Source organism: Pongo pygmaeus, chromosome 13 (assembly GCF_028885625.2).
Source record: "Pongo pygmaeus isolate AG05252 chromosome 13, NHGRI_mPonPyg2-v2.0_pri, whole genome shotgun sequence".
Lineage (NCBI taxonomy): Eukaryota > Metazoa > Chordata > Mammalia > Primates > Hominidae > Pongo > Pongo pygmaeus.
Genome location: NC_072386.2, coordinates 21,453,047 through 21,480,653, shown reverse-complemented (window position 1 = coordinate 21,480,653; position 27,607 = coordinate 21,453,047). Strand labels below are relative to the sequence as shown.

The window sequence follows — 27,607 nt, the reverse complement described above, 5'->3', positions numbered from 1 at the left end:
GTTCAAAACTGATGAAGGTTATTAGGCTAATTCACATTTACAGCACCTCCATGCATCAGATATTTGGAAAGGGAAGGGAGGGGTTAAAAAGCCATTTTTATGATGGAAAGAACATCCTAATGTTTGATTCATACTTCAATCAATACACAGTAGCTTTGCTTTTTCCTCTATGCATTTTCAGAAGTTGGGGGGAAAAAACCAAACAAACAACAAAAAGGTTTAGTGAAACCCTGTCTCCACTAAAAATACAAAAATTAGGCGGGTGTGGTGGCAGGCGCCTGTAGTCCAAGCTACTCGGGAGGCTGAGGCAGGAGAATCACTTGAACCCAGGAGGCGGAGGTTGCAGTGAGCCGAGATTGCGCCTCTGTACTCTAGCCTGGCGACAGATCGAGACTCCGTCTCAAAAAACAAACAAAAAACCAAAAAAACAAAAAACAAAAAAACAAAAACAAGCCACCTAGAGTAAAGCACCCATTCTGACAGGGCACAGGAAGGTGGTGGAGATGGAGGGCTAGGATGGTAGGCTTTCAGGGAAAACAGTCTGAAGCGAACTCTCATGCCAGTTTGTTTTAAGGATTCATATACTAAAGCAAAATACTTTACAGCTAATTGGTAGTTTTATACTTGATAATGTGGAAAAAGGCAAAGTTAAGTGATGACTCAAATAACTGGAAATTTTGTCACTAGTACTATTTTAAGAAAGTAGTGATTACAGGCCGGGCGCGGGGGCTCACGCCTATAATCCCAGCACTTTGGGAGGCCGAGGCAGGTGGATCACGAGTCAGGATATCGAGACCATCCTGGCTAACATGGTGAAACCAAAAATATAAAAAATTAGCCGGGTGTGGTGGTGAGCGCCTGTAGTCCCAGCTACTAGGAAGGCTGAGGCAGGAGACTAGCGTGAACCTGGGAGGCGGAGCTTGCCGTGAGCCGAGATCACGCCATTGCACTTCAGCCTGGGCGACAGAGCGAAACTCTGTCTCAAAAGAAAAAAAAAGAAAGTAGTAATAACAAGAAAAAATGGTTTGTATAAGCTAATTAGTACATTTTGAGAAAGCCAGCTGGAAAAGGCCTCATGGTTGGGCAGTGTAATCCTAACCAAAGTACCAGGGTTCAGGAATTACAGCAATCAGAACTGTTGGTGTTCAGTAATTGCTGACAAGTGTCTCCACTTCAGGAGGAGGATAACCCAGATTCCATAGAGATGGCTTTGCAAACATAAACTTCTTGATTTATCTACAGGTATGTCAGGCTGAGAGGAGACAGGGTAAAGAAAGTAGGGGCCATTCAAAGAACCCATCTCAGGAAAATAACCTGTGCAGCTGCCTCGGTGAAGCCACAAAGTGCCTTTGAGGCTGTGGAAATGGCATCTCCAAACTCTGGCAGGTTTCCATTCTTGGCATTTTGGGAGATGCCAGTCATGGCCTCGCCCAGCACCTGAGGAACAGAGGACATCAGGGGAGTCAGAGCATGTCCTCAGAACCCCAGGGCGGCATCTGGTTAGCTCCATCCTACTGCTCTCTCTCCTCTGAGTTCCTGGCTGTGCTGACCTTTGAGTTCTCCATTACACTGTCCAGGCAACCAAAGTAGGACATGTCATTGATGGGCTGGACTGGGTTCTCCAGGAGTTCCCGGACCGTCTGTGTAGGGGGAGGGCAAAGTGAGATCCAAGACACCTCCCTCAAGCCCAAAACCAGAACACTTCCCTCAATCTCAATGCCATCAGCCTGCCATGTGCCTACCTCCAATTCCCGCAGGGCGTTATCACACTCCTTCTGGCCGGGTGCCTGCTGGGTGCACATAGTGATGAGCTGATTGATGCTGTCAGTTACTGCCCTAGGAGTGACAGGAAGTTGAGTGAATCGGTGAATAGGTCATCATTCCTGGGTCCTATGTAAGTATTTATCTTTTGCCTATAGCCACTCCTAAGTCAGGAAGCTTTCATGAACTGCCTGCTCCCCAGTCTCTCTCACACAGTCCAGGGCTGGGCTTCTCAGCAACTACTTACCTGGCAGCTGCAGCCAGCTGACTCTTGAGGTTAGGGGCAGCAGGGTCCGTGGACAGGGCCTTGGCAGCCAGAAGAAGTTTGCTTGAAGACATGGAGATGCCCTTCAAGTTGGACACAACTTGGGCTTGGTCCTCCTGGCTCTGTTGAAGGTGACAAGGTCAATGCATTGTCCTGTCCTTATCTGTCTCTAAAAGGGATCTTCTTTCCCAGACACTCAAGTAGTGCTAGAGACTGGGGAGGCAAGGGAGCCAGGAGCAAGTCAGGACTGGTCACCCAGCTGCCTCCTATCTAACCCTTAGTGGGAACCATTCAACCAGACCCTCTGCCTCTTCATACCGGAGCCTGGCCTGCCATCTCCACACCAGCTTCCAGGAAGGTGCTGAAGTCCTGTCCAAATCGGCCTGAGGCTCGAGCCAGGTCCTGAGGGGTTCCCCGAGAGGCCTGCACCAGTTCTGTGGCTGCCTGATTCAGCCCAGCAGCAGCTTCATTCAACCGGCTCTGAGCTTCTTGAAATGTCCCAGTGCTAGGAGGAAGCTGCAGGGTGAGAGGGGAAGTCAGACAGAAGAGTGGGGAAAGATGCAGGGAGAAGTCTGGTAAAGGAGGGCTGAAAAGGTGGGCACATAGCCTGGGAGTAATGAAAGGGGACAGATCTGGGAAGTCAGGGTCAAAGGACAACCGAGAGGGAGGAAGGAGAGGCCTGGCATTCTTTGACTCCTACATTCCCCCACCCGCTACCGTCCTCCTACCGAGTCACTCAGGAGTCGCTTGCTGGCATCTCCAACTGCCCTCAGGGCATTATCCACATCGCGCTGGCCAGGTAGGCAGCTGACACAGCGGTTCAGAGCCTGGGTCACTGCTTTAGCCACCTGGGGTGAGAAAGGAGACAGGGTTGCCCAAGTGAAAAGAATTTGAGAGATCACCTCCATTCACGCGACATGGGAGATGACTAGCTCTACTGCCTCTGAAAGTGAAAAAAGAAAGGGGGCGTTGTAGGTGAACAGGCTGAGGTTAGGGTTTCAAGTGACAGTAATTAAACTTTCCCAAACTTGGTGTTTAGCTCGGCCCATGACTGAATCCAATTGAGACACTTCTACAAGACCAAGAGGGCCGGGCACAGTGGCTCATGCCTCTAATGCCAGCACTATGGGAGGCCGAGGCGGGCAGATCACGGGGTCAAGAGATCGAGACCATCCTGGCCAACATGGTGAAGCCCTGTCTCTACTAAAAAAAAATACAAAAATTAGCTGGGTGTGGTGGCGCGTGCCTGTAGTCCCAGCTGCTAGGGAGGCTGAGGCAGGAGAATCACTTGAACCCAGGAGGCGGAGACTGCACTGAACCGAAATTGCGCCATTGCACTCCAGCCTGGGTAACAAGAGCGAAACTCTGTCTCAAAAAAAAAGAAAAAAAAGACCAAAAGAACATAAGGGTGGAATCCACAGAGGGGCTCTCAAGAGCAGACCCGAGAAGACATCACTCCGTCAGTGTGGATGAGGCTCAGAAGCTTTGGCCTCAATCAGGGTGGGCCTTATGAATGAACCTGGGGGAGAGGGAGTGGCCCCTTCCCAATATCTGACCTGGGCAAGCCGCTGCTGGCTCTCAGGGTCCCCTGGATGGCCAGCTGCCTTTTTCGCCTCCTCAATGAGGCTGCTGGCCTTGTCCAGCACATCACTGGCCGTATCAAGTACAATGGCCTGCACTGCAGGATCTGACGTCAGTGCAGCGACTCCCCTAGCGGCCTGGGCCAGTGAACGCAGCCCACCTGCCACATCCCGAGCTGCAATACCTTGGGAGATGAGGAGAAAGAGGGAAGGGAAGGTGCTTTCATTGCCAGGCCCTGATTCCAGTGGTTTCCTCTGTCAGTCCCATCCCTCATCCAGCTCCCATTTTCCTACCTCCCTCACAATATGCCCCATGCCTGGCTCTCTGCCCACATACCTGCATAATTCTCATTGCCCTGGGCAACCTCTCCCAGTAGCTGGGCGATGGCTGAGCTCACGGCTTTGGTGCTGTTGCCGAGGTCCTGGGTACACTTTTCCATCTAAGGATGAAAGGGGAAGAATTGGGCTTGAGAAAAGAGAAGGTGAGGAGAAGGAACCTGAGAAGGTACTTGGGGACAGGTGGCAATTTAAATAAAGGTTTTGGGTTGGGTGCGATGGCTCACACCTCTAATCCTAGCACGTTGGGAGGCCGAGGCAGATGGATCACCTGAGGTCAGGAGTTCAAGACCAGCCTGGGCAATATGGCGAAATCCTATCTCTACTAAAAATACAAAAATTAGCCAGGCGTGGTGGTGCATGCCTGTAATCCCAGCTACTCAGGAGGCTGAGGCAGGAGAATGGCTTGAACCCAGGAGGTGGAGGCTGCAGTGAGCTGAGATTGTACAACTGCAGTACAGTTTAGGTAACAGAGCGAGACTCCATCAAGAAAGAAAAATAAATAAAAGAAAGGAAGAGAAAAGAAAAGAGAAAAGAAAAGAAAGAGGAGAGGAAAGGAAAGGAAAGGAAGAGAAGAAAGGAAGGAAGGAGAGAGAAAGAGAAAGAGAGAAAGAAAGGAAGGAAGGAAGAAGAAAAAAAAATAAGAGAAAGAGGAAGAAAGAAAAAGGAAGGAAGGAAAGGTTTTGAGCAGCTCTGGGGCACGGAGGTGAAGGAAGACTTTAGGATTTGAGTAAGAATGAGGTCTTAAACATACTTACTGTCTCCCCAGGTAAGGGTTTAAGCTTGCCATCTCGAGCCGCTGCCTTCACTTCCTGTAGATCTTTCTCTAGATTCTGTACCACACTCAGTGCAGAATCCATCTCCAAAGGTCCACATGCTTCCTGAGCCTATGATAAGAAAGGGGTTTTGGGTGTAGAAGGTACTGCTGTGTCTCACCAATGCCTCTGATTACACAATTATCCGCGTATCGGGTTATTCTGCACAGGTTTCCTCTCATCACAGGACTCCAGCCTCATCTTCCAAAGCCAGAACCAGCTTCCATACCTTCTGGGCAGCCGTCCGGAGTTCAGCCAGCGCAGTGCCCAGGTTCTTGGCACACTGACTCAGCTGCATGGCTGAAGCCTGGTCCTGAATCGTTGGCACAGAGGCCTTTGCAGCTGCCACCATCTTCCCACCTGGCTGTTGGGAAATAGGCAGGTGGATGAAGTGTGCCATCCTCCCTCTGGGCTTGGGTACAAGGACTGATGATGGTCAGGATGTAGGGAACACTGGGGCTTGGTATTGGGAAAGAGGCTGTTGGCAGAGATTCAAACTGTGGGAGATGGAAGCTTAGAAAGGTGGGAAGGTCAAGGTCAGAGAAGTGCAGAGGGGGAGCCTTGCCTGCAGGAAGCTCTGGCTGGCAGCAATGAGGGCAAGCTGAGCGCTGGGGCTGTCAGGCTGGGCTTGGCTTCCTCGGACGCCCTGCACCAGCAGTGGAATCTGCTCTGCCACTGCCTGTAAGTGAAAACGTCATAAGAGACGCACAAGTCTCCCTCTTCCCACTCCCACATGCTTCCTAGAGTCTTACCTTGCAGCTCTGCACCAGCAGGGGCTGGGGGCCAGCAGAGGCCTTGGGGGTAGAGGCTGCGTGCTGAGCTGCAGCGATGGTCTGTGTGGCTGAGGCTGCAGCCTGCTTGGCTGCATGCTGTGAAGACGAGAGTAGTCAGACCAAGCCCATGGATTCCCATGCCCAGTCCTGGCCTACCTTGCCCAGGTTATGCCCCAAAGACGTATTAACTTACTCTCCGCACCTCCCTTTCAGTTCATTCCTCCCACAGCACCCACACTCCCTCTTGCTCCTAGTGAAACTCCCAGCCTCACCTCCAGGCGCTGCACCAGCTTTTTCTTGATGGCATTTTGCGCAGCTGCATTGGTGGCCATGCGCAGCCCCTCAGCTGCCTCCCGCAGTCGCTGCTGCTGCTCCTCACTGTCAGGGTGGGCGGCTGCTCCCTGCGGGAGAGGTGGAAAGACAGTCATCACCCAGCTCTCCTGTGGATCCTAAAGAAGCTCCTCTCTCACTCCTCTAGACTCAGTTTAAAGTTCATGTATTTTCCTGAAGTCATCTCTAACTAGCCCTACCAAAAGGCAATCACCTTTGAGAGGAGCTGACTCATGAAGGTCAATGGGAAACCTCAGGGGGCTAGGATTCCCACTGGATGCTGAAATCCTTTCTTAAGGTGGAATTGTTTTGTCTTCCCCTCCTTGGGGAATACCACACATGAGTGAGGTGAGTAGGGCTTCCTGGACAAAGGAGGACTCAGTTTAGAGCAGGCATCTCAGGAATACCAAAGCAGGGGACCTGCTTACTCCTGCCAACTGAAAAGCCCCAGAGCCCAGGGGGCCTAGGAATCGTCTGGGCTTCTTTCTGATGGTTCTCTGCACGCTGGTGTCTCAGTGTCCTACTGCCTTGTCTTTCTCTGTACTGCTGGCAGCAGAGGCCCCAGAGACTGAATGCCTATGTGTATTCACAGGGGAGACCAGGACGGAGAGGAATCCCAGGCAGGGTAGCAGCAAAGAAGGTAAAAATAGGCCTTGGACTTAAGACCTGGGACTTAAAGAAAAAGGATCTGGTTGCCCACTACAGAGGAATGCGAGAGATTTATTAAAGGACACAAAATTACAGCTAGATAGGAGTAAGTTCTAGCATTCTACACCACTGTAGGATGACTAAAGTTAAGACTAATATATTATATAGTTCCAAATAGCTAAGAAGAGGATACTGAATGTTCCCAACACAAAGAAATGATAAATATTTGGATAAATGATGGACATGTTAATTACTCTGATCTGACTACTATATATGTATTGAAACGTCACTATGTACCTCATGAATATGTAAAATTATGTCAATTAAAAAATAATTTTAGGCCAGGTGCGGTGGCTCACGCCTGTAATCCCAACACTTCAGGAGGCCAAGGTGGGAGGATCACTTGAGTCCAAGAGTTTGAGACCAGCCTGGGCAACATAGTGAGACCACCTCTTAAAAAAAAAAAAGCCTGGGTCATGGCTCACCTGCAGCCTTGGGGCTCATTCATTTCCTGAGTGCTCATATATTTGTCCTCTTGTGTTTTCTGCTTTTCCTGGGTCTCCCCCATCAGATGAGGGTGACTATCTGGACCGCTCTACTTCCCTCTAGGGCCCAGTCTGGGGGTGTGCACAGAAGGCTTTGTACCTTGGCAGCCTCTACCATCTTGGCTGTGGCATCAGCTAGGATCTTGGCAGCACTTAAGAGCTTGCGGGAGTTCTCCAGATCACTTTCCCCCTCAGCATCAGCCTTGATGGCATTGACTAGGTCAGATGTGGCTTGGGCCAGGATGCGGGCCTGTCGCACCATCTCCCCTGAGAGCACAGGGCACAGTCAGGTGAGGAAGCCAGAGACACTGAGGTGTCAGGGGTGGGGACAAGGGTGGGGAAAAGTGGTGTAGACAAGGTAGATGGGGGCTTTAGGGACAGAAAAAGAGACTGGCAAAAGCTCTTCCATCATTTCTTTGGGGCTATATTTTTTCTGGGTTTAGGATCTTGGAGAAAAAGATTCTCCAATGGGTTCTTATGGGAGAAGGACAGTCTCCAATGGGTATTTTCAGCCAGTAGCCTTGAGAAGATGAGACACTCTCTGAAAGCTTTTGGGGTCAGGGGTATAGTAGGGAAGGCTATACCACTTTCATGCCACTTTCTATATTATTTTTGTGCATACTTTGTTATATTCTTTAAATGCTCCAGGGAAGGTAGAGGACTTAATATTCCTTTTACAGAAGGGGAAGCAGAGGATTAGAGAGCTTTAATGATGAGCCTATGGTTGTGTGGCTGGCAAGCCCACACTGTGCTGAGTTCCTTGGGGTAAAGTGGTTGGGTCCGCAAGGGGATGATGTCCAGTGGGCTTAGGGAACCCTGGTAGGGTTTTTTGTTTTCCTGAGGGTGCGTGTCTTACCAGCATCACCCATGGAGCTAAAGATGTTCTCAGTGACGGTTAGGATGGTGTCAGTAGCCTGGTCGTAACGGCCAGCAGGCCCGGCCCCTGTGGCATGGGCTTTCACATGCTGCAGCAGCTCATTTAGGGCCTGGGTGACAGCCGTGGCTGCTGCTCCTACCCCTCGCAACAGTTGCCCATCCTCTGTAGCTGCCTGGGAGGCAGACACACAGCTCTCCACGGCTTTGGCTACCAGTCGTCCAGCCTCCACCAGTTGCTCTTGGCAGACAGGTGAGCTGATTGTAGGTGCCACCACCTGTAGGGAAAGTGAATGTCAGAGACGCAAGGGAAAGGAGGTAGAGTGTGCTGCTTATAGCAGTAACTGCGATGGGTGAGGAGGCCTCCAGAGCCAAAGAAATAAAATGAAAGGCTCACGTGTGTGTGGTAGTATTACCCCTCAGCACAGACTAGAGCAACCTTTGGGGCTCACCTTAGTACAGGCCACTAGTTGGGAAGTGGACAGGGCACACTGTGTTGCTGCAGCAATAACTTGGGTCTGAAGTCCCGAGTCCTCTGTCCGCTGGGCCACACTCTTGGCCTTGAGGACCAGGGCAGCTGCAGCACTTGCCACAGCTTTGGCAAGCTGCATTAGCACATCCTGTGAGAAAATAGCAGTTAGCATGACCTGAGATTGGGCTTGGGATTCACAGACACTTCTCAGAGGCGTAAGCTGCTTCATTATTCCCACTGATCCAATCAAAGGAGAGTGTACGCAGAAGCAACCAGAACCTACCCCGAGCCACTGCTCTGAGCACCCAGCAGGACAGAACCACCGAGGAACAAACCCACACCAAAAGAAATACAGCCTACACCAAATGGAGACACACATGAGGCGGATACACTCGATGATGACAGGGAGAGAATGTGGTGGCGCTGTTACAATGGGGTGGGGAGAGGATGTAGGAGGTATCTCCTGGGATCCCTCCACCCGCAGCTTCTTTACTCCACTTCTTGATCTTGGATTGGAAGTGGTCATCCTGGAGTCTTGGGAGCAAGTCCCTGTACTATACCCTACCTGATCCCATTTCCCAAAGCCTGCCTTCGCCAGGCCTCCTCATCTCCCACCAAATTCTGTTCCCCCAGGAGGCTGAGGGAGAAGTACAGAAACGAGTGTATGCGGCTCAGAGAGGACAAAGCTGGGAAGGCCCAGGCCAGAGGCTGTTACCGTAGGGGAATCGAGGGGAGACCGAACCCCAGCCCCTCTGGATGCACATATCTGCATGGGAAATCCAGGGTGAAAAGTCAGCTGAGGAAATTGGCATGGAGTGGGAAGGGGGAGAGCTAGAGGAACACTATTCTCAGGGTGGCATGGTCTACAGCATTGTGGGGGGTCGTCAAGTTGGGGCAAGGTCTATGTACGGGGAAGAGAGAAAAGATGACAAGGGGCTAAAGAATAAATGAGGGCGAAGAGTAAACTAGCAGGTTAAGTTTGGATTCAGGGGTTCTGAATTCTAACCCCTAAAAGAGAGATCAGAAGTTACTAGTATCATCCCCTGGAAATAGAGGTTCAGATTGGTTTTTAGGGGTCAATTCATAGAAGCCATGATTAGGAACTGGATTCAGGAGCAGAAGTTACTTCCTAGATTCTGGGGTTCTGGGGGGGTTGGGTAAGTCACCAACCTGGAAGTGGGGGTCAGTATCACTTTCCCCAATTTGTTGCAACAGCTCCCCACTGGCCTGGCCCACGTTCCCAGCTGCTTGCAGCAGGTTCTGACGGGGCTGTGGAGAGTGAACACCAGTCAGAAGCTGCCCAATACCTGCCCACATGCCTGTGCATCTCACAGGCCCACGGGACCCAGGCTTCCATCCTGTGGCTTGGATTGCCCCTTCTTCTTGGACTTGAACCCTGTCTCCACCCAAGCCCAACCCTGTGGCCCCTGACCTCAGCACTGGCTGGTTGGGCACTGCGCAGCAGTTCTGACACTGCTCCCGCAAGGCCCTTTGCTGCCTGCAACAGGGGCCGGCCACTGCCGCCTTCATCCTCCAGCAAGGCAGCCAGCAGCTTCACCCCACGGGACATTTCCGTCAGGTTGGAGGAGATTGTGGTGACTGCACAGCCCACTGCGGTATAGTCTGTCTCAGCAGGGTCCCCTAAGGGGAAAAGGAGAAAGAGGAACATGAGAGACAGGGCAGGCCAGACGAAGGGCTGGGGAAGGAGCAAAGCCACACCCAGTTAGTCACACACACGTCCACGGAAAGACGCACACACGCAGTCCCTTCCACAGTGAGTCAAGGCACAGTCACACACGAAGCCAGTCACATGCATGCCTGCACACACTTGCACCCCATCTCCCCATCACACACCCGGAAGCTAGCATCCGGCCTACCTGCTGTCAGGTTCACCACAGACGCAGTACCAGCTGTGATGGCATCTACCTGAGAGTGGATCTCATGCTTTGATTCATCCATCTTGTTTTTACGCCAGGCCTTAGAGGCCTGAAAGAGAGAGGAAAATACCTCAGGATCTGCCCTGGTTTGGTTCACCTCATCCCTATCCCTTTGAGTCTCAGCTTCAGTACCACCAGCCTCTCCTCCATCCCACACTTACAGCATCCTGGCCAAGAGGCGGCAGAGTGTCAAAGTCATCCAGGGTGGCCTGGGCAGCCTGCACGGCCTGCATGCTGGAGTTAATGGTTCCAGTGAGTGCCTGCTGGGCCGAAGTCTAAAGACAAGTGGGGAGAAACAGGGACTGGAATGGACGTTTGGAGAAAAGAGAAGGTAAAAGAGAACCAGGGGCTAGGGAGAGAATACAAATAGGGACCCAGGAAAAGACTGCCTAACTCCTGGCTCGGCCCAGCTGAGGGTGAGAGAAGGGCCCTGGCACCGTGGTGGAAGTGGGACACTTACCAGAGGAGGCATGTGTCCTCGGTGCATCTGGCCGCTGGTAATCTGCTGCTGGGCAGGGGGCATGCTGCCCACCTGGAAATTCTCGGGACCAGAGGCTCCAGAGCGCATGATGGCAGGCAGGGCCACAGAGCCATGCTCCACTTTCCCCACCCGGTTGTACTGCTGCTGCAGGACTGTTGACCTGTAGAGGGGTGAACTATTGAGCTCACAGAGGACTCCTCATCTCTACCCCTCCCACCCGGTTACACTACCTTTGCAGGTGTGTGAGGTCTCACTACAGCCTGCAACTAGTTAAAGAACCATTCTAAGGATTCCCCACCTCCCAAGAGTTCTTAGAGTCAGGCCTTGCCTTCTCTACCCCTGGGAAATGGGATCAGCCCAACTCCCTTCGTACTTTTTGGGGGACACTGAGTCCTCCAGCATAGTAGACTCCTCATCTCCTTCCAGCCCAAAGTGATCCTTGCTTTTTTTCTGTAGGAAGAGAAAAGGAACAAAAGTTGGGATAGTTAAAGAAGAGGGAAGTGGAGAAAAGGCAGCCTCTTCTTTCCGCAACCAGCCATTTTCCAGAAGCTGAGTGTCCATTTCTTTTTTGTTTTTTTTTTGACAAGAAAGGGCTCTGTCACCCAGGCTGGAGTGCAGAGGCAAGATCTTGGCTCATTGCAACCTCCGCCTCCCAGGTTCAAGCAATCTGAGTGCCCATTTCTAAAGGACTGGCTTGTGGAAAGGGCAAGGGGCGATAAGGAGAAGGCTAGGGCAGGCAGTGCTCACCTTCTTCAGGATGATATCGATGTAGCCAGCAATGAGCTGTGCAATCTGCTCCCCTTCAGTTGTCTGTACTGAGTAATAGCCATCTTGGTAATCTCCAAAATCCTAGGGTGACAAGATGGGGGACTCAGTGGGAAAGCTCAAATCTATCCAGGATGGAAATGGCTAGGACGGGAGGCCCAAGGTTGAGCTGATGAGATGCCTTCCTGTGGCAACAGCCCTCTTGGAAGATGCCCACCTTTCTTGAACCTCCTCTTTATTTTCTCCTTGGAGGGAATTTTTTTACTTCTGAGGAGTGGCCTTTACACTACACAGATTCAAATACATATCATTTAGGAAGTCTCTTATTTTTACTCTGATGATAAGATTGAGAGGATATAATATTTGGCACTAAATGGCCACACTTTAAGGTTGGCTGTAGTATCCAAAAGGGAAAAAACAGCATTTCCTATAATTTCTATTTGTGTCATTGGGGGTACTTTATCAAGTTGATATCAGTTTTCAATTCATAACCCTATAATATAAAGTCAAAACTTCACTGTATATAGCTGCTGCTGAAACAGAGAGGTTATCACATTTTTCCTTTCACCACCCCCGCAAGAATTCCTGTGATCTCAGCTTGCTGATGAGATTTTTGTTCTGCTGATTTTAAAGAATAAGTCCATCACTCGTTTCATTTAAGCCTCACACTCTCCCAGAGGAAGATTCTCCATCTACTCTAACCTCCTTTTTTTCTGGAGTAATACTCAGTATACTTACCCCAAGAGAGGGAAGCAACCTCTGCAGCTGCCCCTTTAATGAAACTCCCAAAGCACTTTCTTGTTGGAGTCCCCAGACTCACCAGGGTGAAGCTTTTGGGAGAGGCAGCCCAGCGTTTGATGTTGGTGAGGTTCCACTCTTGGATCACTTCCTTGGTCTTCTCATCCACTCGCATCACACACTCCTTGGTGATGCCCAGAAGCCTGGGCACTAGCTTGTTCTTGCCTTTCATTTTTTCCTATGAGGCAGAGGTTGGTGTTGGTGTTACAGGTCAGAGGTCAAATGAGAGGTGAATGATCAGATCAGCTTGCAGCCATAGGGGATGTTGAGGTGGCCCGGAGGGCTAATGGACAAGGGAAAATGCAGGGTAGGGAGGGAAGTGGCGGTGGAGGGCTGATGACAGGCAGGTTTTCATGAGGTCAGAGCAAGGAAGAGAATGGGAATCTTAGGGAATGGTGGGAAATATGACTGAGGACAAGGCCAGAGACTTTCAGAGACAGAAAAGGGCAAGAGTGGGAAACAAGGAGGGCAGTGAAAAGGGTCCATAACCTACCTTCACCAGGAAGAAGGAGACACCGTAAGTCTTGAGAGAACGGGCTAGCTTCACGTAGCGGACCTTGGCCTCAATCTCACTCATTTGCCCACAATTCTTGTGTGCCTGTGCATAAAATGGGGAAGACTTTAGCAAAGAGTTTCATATCACAGCTAAGGAATTAAGGTTGGATGCTAACTCTAATGAGAGAGAATTATGGGGACACTGGAAAGGTTGAGGAGTGCAAGATATGAGAACGAGAGGGTAACGGGATGGAGGCTGATAAGGGCTATGCAGAAGCGATGAGTCAAGGGATACAGTCAAGGAACTTGCAGACATTCTGGAGATATGAACAGAGAGTTCGGAAGTAGAAGGGCAAAGAGAAGGCCTTCTGGGCTGAGTATTCAGAGTGGGGGTAACACCTTATAGTTGACAAAGACTATACTCTTTCACAGTAATTTCAGATTATGCTACCTCATTTGATCCTCCTATCAATCCTACATGGGGCAAGTACTGTTATCCCAAATCAGAGGTAAATAAAAGAATACAAGAATATTGAACTGAATTGCACAGCAAAAGCAGGGATGGAGCTGAGACTAAAAGCCCAAGTTGTCTGCTTTCTTGGCAAACGTGAGGTGGGATAACAGCCCGGTGGGTGAAAGCCAAGTTAGGGGAGACAGGGAGGAGGCGGGGGGCCATTTAGTCAGTAAGATTAAGCAGCAAAGCTCCACGGTCATCCCAAATACTTTCCCCTACCCACATTCACCTGGAAGATCTTACGCTCTCCCTTCTGCTTCACATACTCCTTGGGCAGGAAGTCCTTCAGGCTACACCAGAAAAGGGAGGGTCAGCATGTGGTAGACAGCATCAGGGGACATGTGGGCCATGAACTGTGGGCCTGGGGGTATGAGGAAATACCTAGGACAGTGTTATCTTTGGGGAGAAAAAAGACTCTGTGGGAATAGAGTCTAGATTATCTTCTGAAATAGAGGTGACTTAGTGTAAACTCTTTTTTTTTTTTTGAGATGGAGTTTCACTCTTGTTGCCCAGGCTGGAGTGCAATGGCACGATCTCAGCTCACCAAAACCTCCGCCTCCCAGGTTCAAGCGATTCTCCTGCCTCAGCCTCCCGAGTAGCTGGGATTACAGGTGTGCCACCACGCCTGGCTAATTTTGTATTTTTAGTAGAGATACATGGTTTCTCCATGTTGGTCAGGCTGGTCTTGAACTGCCGCCCTCAGGTGATCTGCCCGCCCGGCCTCCCAAAGTGCTGGGATTACAGGTGTGAGCCACCGAGCCCGGCCAGTATGAATTCTTAATGTGACCTGTGTCTCTCCCTGCAGGGAAAGGGACTGAGGAAAATTAAGTTAGAGGCTCAGTCCCTGAGGGAAAGTGGGTCTAGAGCACCATTTCAGGGAACCAAGAGGAGAAAGAGCTTTCTAGAAGGATGACCATGCACTTAAGAAGCTGAGAAAGCCACGGCAAACTCTGCATTCCAAGAAACACCAGCAGATGAGGCTTGTGAGACTTTTAACCCATGTTCCCTATAGGGAAAATTTTACCCTGTTTCCCTCTGGCTACTGCAGCAAAATTCTTCAGATAATCTCAAAAAAAAGTGACATGCTTGCTTCAGAGATGGAGGTAGGGGCAGAGATACTGAACTACATTCATATTCCAGAGGCAGAGAAGAGACAATGGATGATGGCAACTAAAAGGGTAGCTATGTTGGTCAAACCCTGGTACCTCGGAAGAAGAAATAGAGGGGGCAGGCTTGGAATGGAGACAGGCCCACTGGGGTCACAACGGCAGGGAGTCCTGGGCCCTGACAGGGTATAGGATGTGGGTCACTCACTCGAGGAATCCAGCCTTGTGCTTCTGCTCATTGTGGGGCCCAAACTGGATCTGGCATTGGAAGCCAGCAAACTCACAGGCCTTGTCAAAGGAGACAGGGTGGGAGCCATTCAGGATGTCATCTCGTGCCTGGAGAGCACAGGGCAAGGAGGCGAGTGTTGTGTGTGGGTGCAGGGACACACACACTGTGCTTCCAACCCCTCCCTATTCCTGCCCCACCCCAGTCAAGTCCTCTGCATACCTGCACATACAGGAGGTTCAGCTGTACAGGGTCCCGGGAATCCACATTCTGGTCTGAGTAAAAGAACTTCCTCCGCAGCAGCAGTGTCTCGTGCTCCTCTACACCCTGCTCCCTCAGTGTCCGACCATGGTCCAGCCAGTTCACTGGGATACAGACAGTCCCCTCAGTGCCAAACCCCCATGGCCCCTGTGCTTTCTGGTCTCTGTTTATTTCTCCATTTCCTACCTCCCCTCACTTAAATGTAAGTTCCATGAGTGTAGGACTTTGTTTTCTCACTGATGTATCCTCAGGGTGTAAAACAGTGCCTGGCGGAAGCAGATGCTGAAGCCCCTTCCCACCCTTCCCATTTCAAAAGCCCTCTTTTTCCTAGTTCTGCTTACACTCATCATCTGTGTGCAATTTCTGCTTTAGTTTCTCCATCTTCTTTTCATCTCGCAGCAATGTCTTGTCCTTTCTTAAGGTCCCTGTTACTTCCTCCTTTTTCTCTTCCATCAGCTCTCGAACCAATGAATATTCATCATGGTTGGTGATGCCTGGGGAAGGAGATGGCTTGTTAGCTTCCCAGGTACTGCATCCATGCCTTTTGAAAGAGTTGAGGCTTTCTGGCCCAGGCTTTCAGCTGTACTGGGGCCCCTTACCAATGCGGGCACAGATGGTCATGAGCATGTCAGTGACAGTCTTAGAGTCATCCACCATGATCGTCTTCACAGTTCCATCCAGCATACGGATCTTCAGGGGTCTCTGTTTCTTCCTGTACTCCATAGTGTCCTGTTGGGGCAGGAAGAAGAGACAGGGGCCTACTCTGAGCTAGGGGTATTATTTCCTCTTTACACAGCCCAAGGGGAGAGAGTGGAGCACTGAAAGGAAGACTATGGTGGTTCATTCAAAAGCAGGGAATCATGACTGTCTGTTAATAGGAAGAAAGCATGCGGAGGGCTAAGAGACAACAGATGTGGGTGCTGAAAACAGGAGGTGGAACAGGGAGAAGCTGATGGAAGGGGATGTGGTGGTCCTTGCTGAAGGGATACTTACCCCATTTCGGAGCATGTAGTAGTCCAAAGCTTTCCCAGCCTCCAGCCATATACCTTTTTTGGGGTCATCATCTGACAGAAAGAGCCCAAAGTCGCTGGCTAAAAGACAGGATGGATCACTTTAGGCTTATGAAGACCCCAATGTGGCTCAACAGCTTATACCATGTTGCCCTTGACTATTTCTCCCATGACCTTGGGCCTAAAGAACAAGGGAACCATGGAACACAGACCTGAGGGGTGAGTAGTCTTAGGGGACAAAGGGGTCAACTCTCAAGGCCGAGAGCCTGGGAACAAGAAGGGACTGAAGACTCCCACTCCAGCCACCTGGGGAGTCAGACTCACGAGGACCAGCCGGGGCCTCTGGGATCCGCTCACGAATGATGCGGCAGGCGTCGTACACCATGGTAGACGGCTCAAACTGCATCGTCTTCACCACATTCCCAATGCTGATCTTCAGTGAAAGTGCAACCATGGTGGCAGCTTCTTTTCTCCAGCCTGGCTATACCTGGCCCATGGCATCAGGGCATTAGAATACACTCTTCTGGTGGGAGAAAAGGCCCCCCCAGATGGTGGAGTCCAAGGGAGGAGTGTTTTTGAAAGGGACTCACCAAAGTAGACAGTAATAAGGTTGTTTTCATTGTATTTAATAATTTTAAAGAGTGAAAAATTATTTACATCAAAAGAATGAGTCCTGACAATTTTTTTTTTTTTGAGACAGTTTCGCTCTGTTGCCCAGGCTAGAGTACAGTGGTGCGATCTCGGCTCACTGCAAGCTCCGCCTCCCGGTTTCACGCCATTCTCCTGTCTCAGCCTCCCGAGTAGCTGGGATTACAGGCGCCCGCTGCCATGCCTGGCTAATTTTTTGTATTTTTAGTAGAGATGGGGTTTCACCGTGTTAGCCAGGATGGTCTCGATCTCCTGACCTCGTGATCCACCCGCCTCGGCCTCCCAAAGTGCTGGGATTACAGGCGTGAGCCACCGTGCCCAGCCGAGTCCTGACAATTTAAGACATCTGAGGGAAAGGAGAAGCTGGTCTGCAAGGTACAACAGCAGGTCTGAAATGCAGTGCTACCTGAGGACACTGCCCTGCCCCACCACTGGAATTTGTACCTCCCTACTTTCATCCAAGTATCTCTCTTGCCCCTTGTCCCTGATCACCTTTCTCAGCCCTACTCCTGCCTTGTTTTCATTTTTGCCTGGTTCAGTATTTTTCTCTCTTTGTCTCCTGCTGTGTCCTGCTGGCTCTTCCCTGTCTGGGATTTTCAGAGCTGTCTTCTCACCACGTGACCTTCCTTCTCATGGCTTTAGCTGCCTTCTCTGCAAAATGAAGATGTTATAATTCCCTAAGGCTCTTGAAGCCCGCAAACAAACTCTAGCTAGCCTGGCAGGGAGACCAAATACCGGTTGCTCAAGCCATCCAGGGGTCCGCTCTTGCCCCAGCTTTTCTCTAACCTGAGATGCGGGGGGCCTTCTCAAGGAGCCTAGCCCTGTGCTGGGCTTCCCAGGCAGTCAAGCTAGAAATGTGATTCTCTAACTCAAAGGGATCTATCTCAGAAGTTATCTGGTCAACTCTTGTGTTTTGGAGAAGGGGAAATAGACTCTGGGAGGCCAGGAAACATTTTCAAGACAGGCCAGAGAAAGGACCCAGTCCCTGTAACTCAGTCCTTGCTTGTTCCAAGTCACCAAGTTAATACTCAGTCCTGCAACTCCTCCTATGCTTTCTCCTCTTCAGCAAGTCTGTCTCGAATTCTGCTCTGTCTCACCCACTTCCCCTGACAGTATTTTCAGTGCAGCTCAGAATACTAGTCCTACCCCACCTTCTTCCACCCTCCTGGCACCCCCTCTCAGCAGGCTAGAGGAGCCACTGGAGGCAGCAGGTGGCGCACAGGCTGCAAGAGGACAAGTCTGCCTGGCTGCTGATGATGTGCCCCAGCTTGGTACAGGGATTGGGTGCCTCTTAACTAAGAGAATGGGCAGATACAAGCTGCCCATTCCCCTCCTGGCAAACTACAAGCCTCAAGTGGGGAAAAGCAGGGTGAGAGGGGAAGGCTGGAAAGCAGAGATGGGGGTGTTAGGATACAGAAGGCATTTGAAAGCCAGGGAAGTTAAGAAGGGGTAGAGGGTAAAGAAGTTAGGAGAGATGGGATGAGGAGAATTGAAAATCTAAGTAGAAACAAGAGACAGGAGGCAGGTATGAAAAAGGTCTAGATCAGGGGTCTGGTACCGAGTGGCACATAGACCATTTCTGACCTTACAAGCAGTCCAGAGTCTCAAAAGAGAAGAACCACAGCTCTCTGTCTTTATTCCCAAATAAGAGAGGACCCTCCCAGTCTCCCCAGTTCCAGCTCTCTGCCCCCTCCCCACTCCTGGGGCACTTTGCCCAACCTTATTACTATCCGCTTTTGTGTCCCAGCTGGACAGACCTGGCTATGGGGTTGCTGACCATGAAAGAATGCGGGCTGGGCTGGAGGATCCGAGAAGCTGGAGGAGTCTGTGGAGCCGAGAAGCAGGACTGAAAGGACCCTTCACACTAAGCTGAAACTGCATGTCTCCCCCCATTTCCTCCGGACACTTAGACGCCCCCTTCCTCCTCAAGCACGGAAGCCTCTGGTGAGACCCCGATAAGGGAGCTGAGTCATGCCTACCCTTACTCCCCAGCTGGTCCAGAGTGGATATTCACATAGCTACAACAGGGTGAGTGGACGCGAAGAACTGATCAGTGAATTGGGGGTGGTGGTGGCAAAGAACAAGGCTGCTACACGTATGAGTAGAAGCTAGCTCATTCCTCCTTTGGCCTGAGAACTTTGCTCCCCTTTCCATCGTGTTTTATGGAACAGCAACTCCCCAATGCCGTGTCCCCCTCCCAGGGAACTCCTCCTCCCTCAATACATTCCTGAGATGCATTCCAAAGGAGTTGGGCAATTGGAGGGGGGGAATGGAGGACAGGAGGTCAAATCCCAGCAAGGAATGGAATGTAAGAGTATTGGAGCTAAGAAAGTTGGGGTACTTGGAGAATATAGTCAGAGCAGATACCTACAAGGGGAATTGCAGAAAGATAGGGAGTTACAGAGAGGAACAAAAGGAAAGAGCTTAAGACAGTCAGAATATAAGAGGGATGGGGGAGTAACACTCAGTCTGTTACCAAATTTGGCCTCTGAGTCCGCAACCGCTGGCAGTGGGGGAGGGCTGTGGGTGAGACTGACATATCCGGCCTCAGGCTGCTGGAGGCTCATTTAGAGCTGGACTGGGCAGCTAGCTGAAGGGCTGCACAGAACTTCCCCCAGTACAGCCCCTCCATACTCACATGCACACTCATTCTCCCCAAATGCACCCCAGCCTAGGCAGAGCTCTTTCCCACAAAGCTACCTTACTCCCTCTACACAGACATTATCTCAATCATACAGCCCCCACACAGATCCCATCACGACTGCGTTATCTTCTCCTAGGGAGCCCATCCTATGCACACAGCTTTTGCACAGATAACCTCCATAACAAGCACACCCGGCACCCAGTGTCTCTCCTCCCATTATGTAGATATTCTCCATTCACCCAGCAAGCATTCCTTGAGGGCCAGCTGTGGGGAAGACCCTGGGCCAAACTTTCAGTGGCTGGGGACCAAGATCAGTAAGACCTAGCCTTTGAGTTCAAAGGGCTCCCAGTCCACGAGATGAGTGAATAAGCCAAGTACAGAATCACAACAGAGGGCAGGATGTGGTAAGAGCCAAAAGGTGTGTGCTCAGAGAGATCCCTTTAGGTTAGGGAAGCGGAACCAAAAAGTCTCCATGATAGGTATCATTTGAAGTTAGAATTTTAAAAAATAGAGATAATAAAAAATAATAGTGATCTGCCATTTATTGACTCTATGTCACTTGCATTGTATACATAATTTCATTTAATCCTTACAGTAGGTATCATTATTTCCATTTTTACAGATCAGAAAACAGACTCAAAGATGTTAAATACTTGTTCAAATACTTCTCCAAATAATAAGTTGTGAAGCCAGGATCCGAACCCAGGTTTCTGACTGCAAAGCCCAAGCTCTCTCCACTACGCCAGCCAGCTGGAGATGTGTCAGGGGTAGTTTTCACTCCAGGCAGAGAAATAGCATAAGCAAAGATGGAGAAGCAGTAAATCGTGGAGGAGCATTCAGGGAAGTGAGCAGGCAGGCTGGTTGAAGCACAGGGTACCTGCAAGGGAGCAGTGGTGGGGAAGTCAGGGTTAGGATGGAAAGGCAGAGGAAGACTAGAGAGGGGTATGAGGAATTTTACTTATTGGAGGACAAAAGGAGGTCAAGGGAGTCTTTGAGCAGAGAAGAGACATAACCGGAACTGGATTTTAGAAAAATAACTCTGGCAGTTACCTTGGAGATTAGTTAGAAGGACACTGTATTAGTACAAATTAAAGGTAATGAAGCCGGAGTTAGCATGGCATTGAGGAAGATGTCACTCAGAAGAAGTTTGGGGAGGTAGAATTGACAGGACCTGATAACTACTAAGGTAGACAGGTTAGGGTCCCATAGCTTCTTATCATCAGCAGCCACTTTAGTGGCTGGGGCAGCTTGAGTTTAGGCGAGGAATTGGGAAGAGGGGAAAGGATCAGGTTGAGCAGAGAATGTGAGGATGAGGCTGTGGTTAGGGGATGTGGTTAGGCTGTGGGGAAAAAGGGGATGAGTATATGATTAGTGGCCACTAGGGGCAGATGTGGTTGGGTTAGTGACTGCATCAGGCTGGGAATGGGGAAGACAGGGTGCAGAAAAGGGATGGGAAGACAGGGTATAGAAAAAGAATGCTGGTGATGATGGTGTTTGGAAAAATACATATACGTAAGATACATATATGACCAGTCATTGCATCAGGCTGGGGGAAGGGGAATGATTACACGGATGGTGGCTAAGTCAGGGAATGATGGGGTGAGGTCAGAGGCCAGGTCAGGCCATAGGAGGTTGAGAAGAGATGGGCCTGTGGTCAGTGGGTAATTCAGACTAGGGTGGGGGTGGGAAAGTGAAGGGACATTGGCAATGTCTAAGTAAAGCTGGAGCTGGGATGGGGGATGGGGTATAGCCAGCGGCTGGGTCAGGCTGAGTAGAGGATAGTGCTGTGGTCAGTGGCAGGGTCAGGCTGGGAGTGAAGTGGGGGTGTGGTCAGTGGCCTGGCTGGGCGTGGGATCAGCAAGACCCGGTTTCCTCTTTGGGTCTCATTTCCTCTTTTCTGTTGGGGAGTGGGGGAAGGGGATCTACAAATGGTCCAAGAAAGTAAAAGAGGCTTAGATCCAGGGGGTGGCACACAGCACGGCCTGGGAGTAGGGTATTCAGCAGATGACCAGGTGGAATGTAGGTACATGACTGGGTGAAAATGGTAGCAGAGTAATTTAAAATGATGGGAAAGCTCAGGTTATGATGAGGGTAAATTCAGGTAGGATGTGCGGATTAAGGGTTGGTGAGGGAGGTAGAACTGAGGATGGGAACGGATGATAAGATGAGCATGGGAGAGTTAAAGGCAAGGGAAGTATTTTGTAAGGGGATAGGCAGGATGGGTGTGAAATGCAGAGTCAGGGATGAGAGTTGGAGAGGAGGGCTTAATACCAAGAGAACAAGTGAAGTAGGAGACAGCAGGGCTGAACTTTCAGGGGATTCAGTTATGCCCTTCTTCCATGGCAACAGTGATTCCTTGGTTAGCTTCCCCCATAGTCATCAGCTCCTTCTTCCCTAGGCAGTCCCCAACTTGTGACTAAGCCTTGTACATCCTGGGTCCCTATTTCCCACCTATGTTGTCTGTAAACAGCACAGTCCAGAATCTCTGTCCCCTAACTGTGGTGGCCACAACAAGGGCCTTGGGCTTAGAGAATGGAATAAAGAAGCTGGAATCCCAGATGCCTGCAATTCTAGCTAAAGCCAGAACGCTAGCCTGAAATTAGTTTATCTCTCTGGGTAAAAAGAAGCCCCTGTAACTACATAGGAATAAAGAACTTCCCTACAAAAGAAGGGCATTTACCTACTGCCAACCTCTTAAATTTTATCTGCTCGAGGTCAACTATGCTAGCCTCAAACCACAACCCCTAAAGCTGCCCCAAATTCCTAACATTAACCCCACCTCTAATTTGTTTCCTGATTCCCAGTACCGGCTTGGACATTCATCCCTTTCCTAGCAGACTCATATCCAATCCCTGATCCCTGAAACTGATCTGAGTTTTGCCTTTAGCACCAAATCCCCTGATGTTAACCCTAAATGTTGACCTCTAAGCCTAAAGTTCATTTGTAACTTGATTCCTAACTCACGCTTTCACTGTTTATCCTTAATACCGACCATGCCAACATTCTTTGATCCCTCAAACAAGCTCTAACCTGATTCCTGTTGTTGACCCTTAACCCGACCCTGAACTCAAATTATGACGTATGATGGCCATCCCAGCAAACAAGATAATGACCGTAATCTAAACCTTACATATCTAAAACGGACCTGACTCACACTAACTCTTAAGTTTTAACCCCAGCTTTTAACTCCTATAGCGACCCTTGATTCCTAAACGGACCCCACCTAATCCCCATCTCACCCACATGCCCGCTATCAGCTAACACCAAAGCCCGTCCCCGCCCTGCGCCCCGCTGCCACCCGACTCCTCACGCTCCCCAAAGCCTATCCCAGACATAGGACTGCTCCCAGGAAAGGCCTGTCTCCCCCAAGACGGCCTACTTCACGCTGAGCTCAAGCCGAGATGCGCTAGACGCTGACCTCTCCAACTAATAGGACCCGAACCGGACACGCAGGAGAGACAGGGCCCGCCCGCCTCCGGGTCCAGGCCCCGCGGCCCCACCCTAAGGCCCCCGCCCGGCCCGGTCTGGCCTACCTGCGCTGCCTGGCTCTGCGCCCCGCCCGCCGGCCCGCCGGCCCGCCGCTTCTCGGGTCGCCCTCGGGCTCCGGCCTCGCCCTCCCTTCGACACTCTCTCGGCCACTTCCGTCCTGGGAACGTCCCCCACCCGCGGGCGGCGCCCTGGGCCCGCGCTCTATGGTCGCGGGGGGCAGGCAGGAAGCTGCTCTGGCCCCGTTCTCGATGCTCGGGAGCCGCCAAAGCCCGGCAGCCCCTCCCTGGCAGGAAGCGAGGGTGCGGCGCAATCCGGAGAGGACGCCAGGACAACGCCCGAGTTCCCTTTCAGGCCAGAACTCTTCCTTTTTCTAGCTTGGGGGAGAAGGCGGAGCCGGAGCCCCGGAACCCCCGCCCTCAGGGTGCGAGGCGGCAGCAGGGCCGTCCCCTATATTTGCATAACCCCTGGGACGTGGCGCTGCACCCAAACCTCTTCTTAGTTGGAGGGAACTCCAAGTCCCACAGTGCCACGGGGTGGGGTGCGTCACTTTCGCTGCGTTGGAGGCTGAGGAGAATGGAGCCTGGGAGGCGGGTCCGGAGAGGGCTATGGAAAGCCCTCGGCGGGGAAGCCCGGCCGTAGAGGGACAGTGGATAGGTGCCCGAGGCCTACAGCTGGCCTGGGGCTCGTGTCTGGGCTTCGGACGTTGGGGCCCGGTGGCCCAGCCTTTCCGTAGTTGTCCCAAATGGAGCTGGAATTGGATGCTGGTGACCAAGACCTGCTGGGCTTCCTGCTAGAGGAAAGTGGAGATTTAGGGACGGCACCTGATGAGGCCGTGAGGGCCCCACTGGACTGGGAGCTGCCGCTTTCTGAGGTGGGTTGGGGTTCTGACTGAGGAAAGCGTGGGACGTCCATGAGGTCGGGGATGGTGATAGGTCAAGGCCTGTTCATTGGAACCCTGCGCAGGTACCGAGCGACTGGGAAGTAGATGATTTGCTGTGCTCCCTACTGAGTCCCCCAGCGTCGTTGAACATTCTCAGCTCCTCCAACCCCTGCCTTGTCCACCATGACCACACCTACTCCCTCCCACGGGAACCTGCCTCTATGGATCTAGGTGAGTCTGAAATAAGTTTGCGGGGAGGACAGGGTTCATGGGACTGGCTATTCATACTTTCCCTTTTGCAGAGAATGAGAGCTGTAGAAAAGAGGGGACCCAGATGACTCCACAGCATATGGAGGAGCTGGCAGAGCAGGTACTTGACTTGATTTTCAGGAAGATTGCTCTCATATTCCCCAGGTGGGGGCAGGATTCCCCATTCCTCTCTGACATCCCCATGCAACTGCCGCCCACTTTCTTGTTACCCTAGGAGATTGCTAGGCTGGTACTGACAGATGAGGAGAAGAGTCTATTGGAGAAGGAGGGGCTTATTCTGCCTGAGACACTTCCTCTCACTAAGGTAAGACACTCATTGGTTGAGCAAAGGCTGAAAAGGGATTAAAAGTCCCAAGTAGGCAAATTCTGTTAACTTTATATCAATAACTTTAAAAAAGGATTGAGGTGAGAAACTTAGTAGATTTATTGCTAATGGGAAGTTGAGGCAGGTACCCAATATACTAGATGCAAGGGCAGATTCTCGTTTTTGTTGGGCTTATACAAATTTTGGTGTTCTGCTAAAAAAAAATAACTCAAAATTATCAGTGCAACATTAGTATTGGGCCTTGGAAAGGACTGTGTAAGTGAAGGGCCGTGACACTTCACTGGCTTCATGGTAATCCACCTCTTGCTGAATGGTAGAACTGTTTAAAGAGTTCAACAGGGTTGGACTAAGCAGTACATGAATAAATGTAAAATCCTTAGTTTTCAGTTTTAAGCAATGAGTGGCAACTTCACAAGCAGAGTACTGGGATACTATGATGAAATCAGTGCTCATTAATAGAAAGGTTACAGGAATTTTTTTTTTTTTGACAAGGTCTTGCTCTGTTGCCCAGGCTGGAGTGCACTGATGTGATCATGGCTCACTGCAGCCTTGACTTCCTGGGCTTAGGTGATTCTCCCACCTCAGCCTCCTGAGTAGCTGAGACTACAGGTGCACACTACCCTGCCCGGCAATTTTTTTTTTTTTTTGGTATTTTTAGTAGAGATGGGGTTTTGCCTTGTTGCCAGGCTGGTCTCGAACTCCTGGGCTCAAGTGATCTACCCACCTTGGCCTCCCAAAGTGAAGAATTTTAATTTCTTCAAAGTACAAGATGAGTCAGCAGTGTGATGAGGCTACTAGGAAAGTTAATGGGATTTGGAAACTGTAGCGATAGAGTTATTGTCTCTACAAGTCACGAACTATCTTGCTTTCCTTGATACTGGCTAGAGCACATCTTTGACAGATATTAAGAGGATGCAGTCTATCCTGAGAAGATGAGTTAAAAATTTTGTCTTTTTTTTTTTTTTTTTCTTTAAGCTCTGAGGAAATGTTAAGTGCCTTAAAATAGCTAAACAGGGTTTATTCTATTTGGCCCCAGAGATGCTAGGTAAGTCCAACGGATAGAAATTATAAGGAGGCAGCTGTTGGTTCAGGATAAGGAAGTTTTTGTTTGTTTCAAGACAGGTTCTTGCTTTATTGCCCAGGTTGGAGAATAGTGGCGAGATCATGGCTCACTACAGCTTCGACCTCTCAGGCTCAAGTGATCCTCCTTCCTCAGTCTCCTGAGTAGCAGGGACCACAGGCATGTGCCACCACACCGGCTAATTTTTTATTTTTAGTAGAGACAAAGTCTCACTATGTTGCTCAGGCTGGTCTCAAACTCCTGGGCTCAAGCGGTCCTCCTGTCTTAGCTCCCCAAAGTGTTCGGACTACAGGCGTGAGCCACGTCGCATGAATACTGCCTGACCAGTTGTTTTTTTTTTTAATAGTTTAAAATGGTCTGGCTTGTTAGGGTTAACACCTGGTCCGTGGAGGCATTCAGAAAGAATCTGAATGCCTGTTGGTCAGGGAAGCTGTAGAAGGGATTTTTGTATTGGAAAGAGATTGATCTCAGTTACTTTTCAACTCCTTTTTCTAGAGTTCCTCTAATGATATCCCTTTCCCTGTTTCCTTTCAGACAGAGGAACAAATTCTGAAACGTGTGCGGAGGAAGATTCGAAATAAAAGATCTGCTCAAGAGAGCCGCAGGAAAAAGAAGGTGTATGTTGGGGGTTTAGAGAGCAGGTATGAAAGGGAGAGGGACTCTGTTGTAAGTATTAGGTTTTTGAAGGGAGGATACAGGCCATATCCCTGTATCTTTGTTATTTCCCCCAGGGTCTTGAAATACACAGCCCAGAATATGGAGCTTCAGAACAAAGTACAGCTTCTGGAGGAACAGAATTTGTAAGTATCCCTCCAAACCATTCCCTTCCTTTGCCCCTCATTTAATGCTTTCTCACTCTTTCCCCTGCCCTACACTTGATTTCTAACTGGGCAGTTGCCTTCACCAGGTCTCTGATTCCAAGAAGCTCCTAGTAGTGGGGAATACATTTACAAGTAACTAAGAATAAGTTAAGTACCAAGAAAAAGAAAGGGGGTAAGAAAGACTTCATGGGCTTTCATAGTAGTTAGGATTCTGGGGTTGGGTTGGGAAAGCATTCTAGGCAGAGAGAAAGCATCCTCGGCAAGAGGACTAGCCCAGCGTAGTCCTCTTGGGCTGGGACACATGTGAGCTGGGACAGAAGGTAGAGAACATAGAGAATAGCCTGGTAAGGATTATGTGCATAGCTGATCAGACAATGGGGAACTACTGATGATATCTGCAAAGGAGGTTAAGTCCTCGCAGAGTTTTTATTGTTTCGTTTTTGCTTTTTTTGTTGTTGTTGTTTTAATGAGGAACTTCAGGCATTTTGTCCAGAGAGGAAGAAGTCGTTTGCAAAAATAGAATGAAAAGTAAGAGAGAGGATCCAGTGCAGAGATGGAGGGGGTGGCCTGAACAGGAGTTTCACTGTGTCTCAGGGTGCTAGGCCAGGGGATGCTCACTATTGGCCCCTCTCTTCCTCTAGGTCCCTTCTAGATCAACTGAGGAAACTCCAGGCCATGGTGATTGAGATATCAAACAAAACCAGCAGCAGCAGCACCTGCATCTTGGTGAGGATGGTGATGAGGGGAGAAATCCTTTTCTCAGTTGGTCGGGACAGGGCAATCCAGAGCCGTTCTTCCTTTCCTTTTTCCTGTGCTCTAGGTCCTACTAGTCTCCTTCTGCCTCCTCCTTATACCTGCTATGTACTCCTCTGACACAAGGGGGAGCCTGCCAGCTGAGTATGGAGGTAAGAGGCTTAAGGATATCTCTCAGACACGGGCAAGGGGAGAGGCCTGGGTTGGCCTCTGAAGATTGTCTGTCTCCTCAGTGTTGTCCCGCCAGCTTCGTGCCCTCCCCAGTGAGGACCCTTACCAGCTGGAGCTGCCTGCCCTGCAGTCAGAGGTGCCAAAAGACAGCACACACCAGTGGTTGGACGGCTCAGACTGTGTACTCCAGGCCCCTGGCAACTCTTCCTGCCTGCTGCACTACATGCCTCAGGCTCCCAGTGCAGAGCCTCCCCTGGAGTGGCCATTCCCTGACCTCTTCTCAGAGCCTCTCTGCCGAGATCCCATCTTCCCCCTGCAGGCAAATCTCACAAGGAAGGGGGGATGGCTTCCTACTGGTAGCCCCTCTGTCATTTTGCAGGACAGATACTCAGGCTAGATATGAGGATATGTGGGGGGTGTCACCAAGAGCTTGGGGGGCTCCCCATCTGTGTCCAAATAAAAAGCGGTGGGCAAGGGCTGGCCGCAGCTCCTATGCCCTGTCAGGAGGACTGAGGGCTCAAACATACCACACTT

At 50.5% G+C, this 27,607-nt stretch overlaps 2 protein-coding genes across 3 annotated transcripts in view; one reads left to right on the top strand and one right to left on the bottom strand.

Annotated features, from left to right (window-relative positions):
• Positions 1-22,946, bottom strand: part of TLN1 (talin 1) — a 34,504-nt gene extending 11,558 nt beyond the window's left edge. The window contains exons 1-34 of one of the 2 annotated variants that reach the window (XM_063650460.1): positions 22,817-22,908; positions 17,132-17,290; positions 16,316-16,478; positions 15,975-16,072; positions 15,581-15,710; positions 15,323-15,475; positions 14,943-15,085; positions 14,703-14,830; positions 13,618-13,678; positions 12,873-12,977; positions 12,402-12,557; positions 11,564-11,665; positions 11,190-11,266; positions 10,796-10,976; positions 10,497-10,610; positions 10,276-10,384; positions 9,831-10,039; positions 9,569-9,667; positions 8,379-8,546; positions 7,910-8,204; positions 7,154-7,320; positions 5,803-5,931; positions 5,510-5,626; positions 5,323-5,436; positions 4,987-5,121; positions 4,701-4,829; positions 3,944-4,046; positions 3,583-3,791; positions 2,755-2,874; positions 2,345-2,542; positions 2,009-2,148; positions 1,743-1,836; positions 1,551-1,640; positions 1,315-1,437 (exon numbers count right to left, since the gene is read on the bottom strand). In XM_063650460.1, the coding sequence (XP_063506530.1) occupies positions 1,315-1,437; positions 1,551-1,640; positions 1,743-1,836; positions 2,009-2,148; positions 2,345-2,542; positions 2,755-2,874; positions 3,583-3,791; positions 3,944-4,046; positions 4,701-4,829; positions 4,987-5,121; positions 5,323-5,436; positions 5,510-5,626; positions 5,803-5,931; positions 7,154-7,320; positions 7,910-8,204; positions 8,379-8,546; positions 9,569-9,667; positions 9,831-10,039; positions 10,276-10,384; positions 10,497-10,610; positions 10,796-10,976; positions 11,190-11,266; positions 11,564-11,665; positions 12,402-12,557; positions 12,873-12,977; positions 13,618-13,678; positions 14,703-14,830; positions 14,943-15,085; positions 15,323-15,475; positions 15,581-15,710; positions 15,975-16,072; positions 16,316-16,445 (4,326 nt within the window). In that variant the 5' untranslated portion in view covers positions 16,446-16,478; positions 17,132-17,290; positions 22,817-22,908. Of the gene's footprint in view, positions 1-1,314; positions 1,438-1,550; positions 1,641-1,742; positions 1,837-2,008; positions 2,149-2,344; positions 2,543-2,754; positions 2,875-3,582; positions 3,792-3,943; positions 4,047-4,700; positions 4,830-4,986; positions 5,122-5,322; positions 5,437-5,509; positions 5,627-5,802; positions 5,932-7,153; positions 7,321-7,909; positions 8,205-8,378; positions 8,547-9,568; positions 9,668-9,830; positions 10,040-10,275; positions 10,385-10,496; positions 10,611-10,795; positions 10,977-11,189; positions 11,267-11,563; positions 11,666-12,401; positions 12,558-12,872; positions 12,978-13,617; positions 13,679-14,702; positions 14,831-14,942; positions 15,086-15,322; positions 15,476-15,580; positions 15,711-15,974; positions 16,073-16,315; positions 16,479-17,131; positions 17,291-22,816 lie in introns of both variants that reach the window. The other variant, XM_054501994.2, reaches the window with a different exon arrangement.
• Positions 22,947-23,302: 356 nt separating this feature from the next.
• On the top strand, positions 23,303-27,604 carry CREB3 (cAMP responsive element binding protein 3). The gene is made up of 9 exons (XM_054502006.2): positions 23,303-23,643; positions 23,736-23,883; positions 23,955-24,022; positions 24,137-24,226; positions 25,863-25,969; positions 26,060-26,128; positions 26,791-26,875; positions 26,970-27,054; positions 27,136-27,604. Exons 1-9 carry the CDS (start codon positions 23,515-23,517, stop codon positions 27,468-27,470), a joined length of 1,116 nt encoding a protein of 371 aa, XP_054357981.1. The 5' UTR covers positions 23,303-23,514; the 3' UTR covers positions 27,471-27,604.
• The last annotated feature ends 3 nt before the right edge of the window (positions 27,605-27,607 follow it).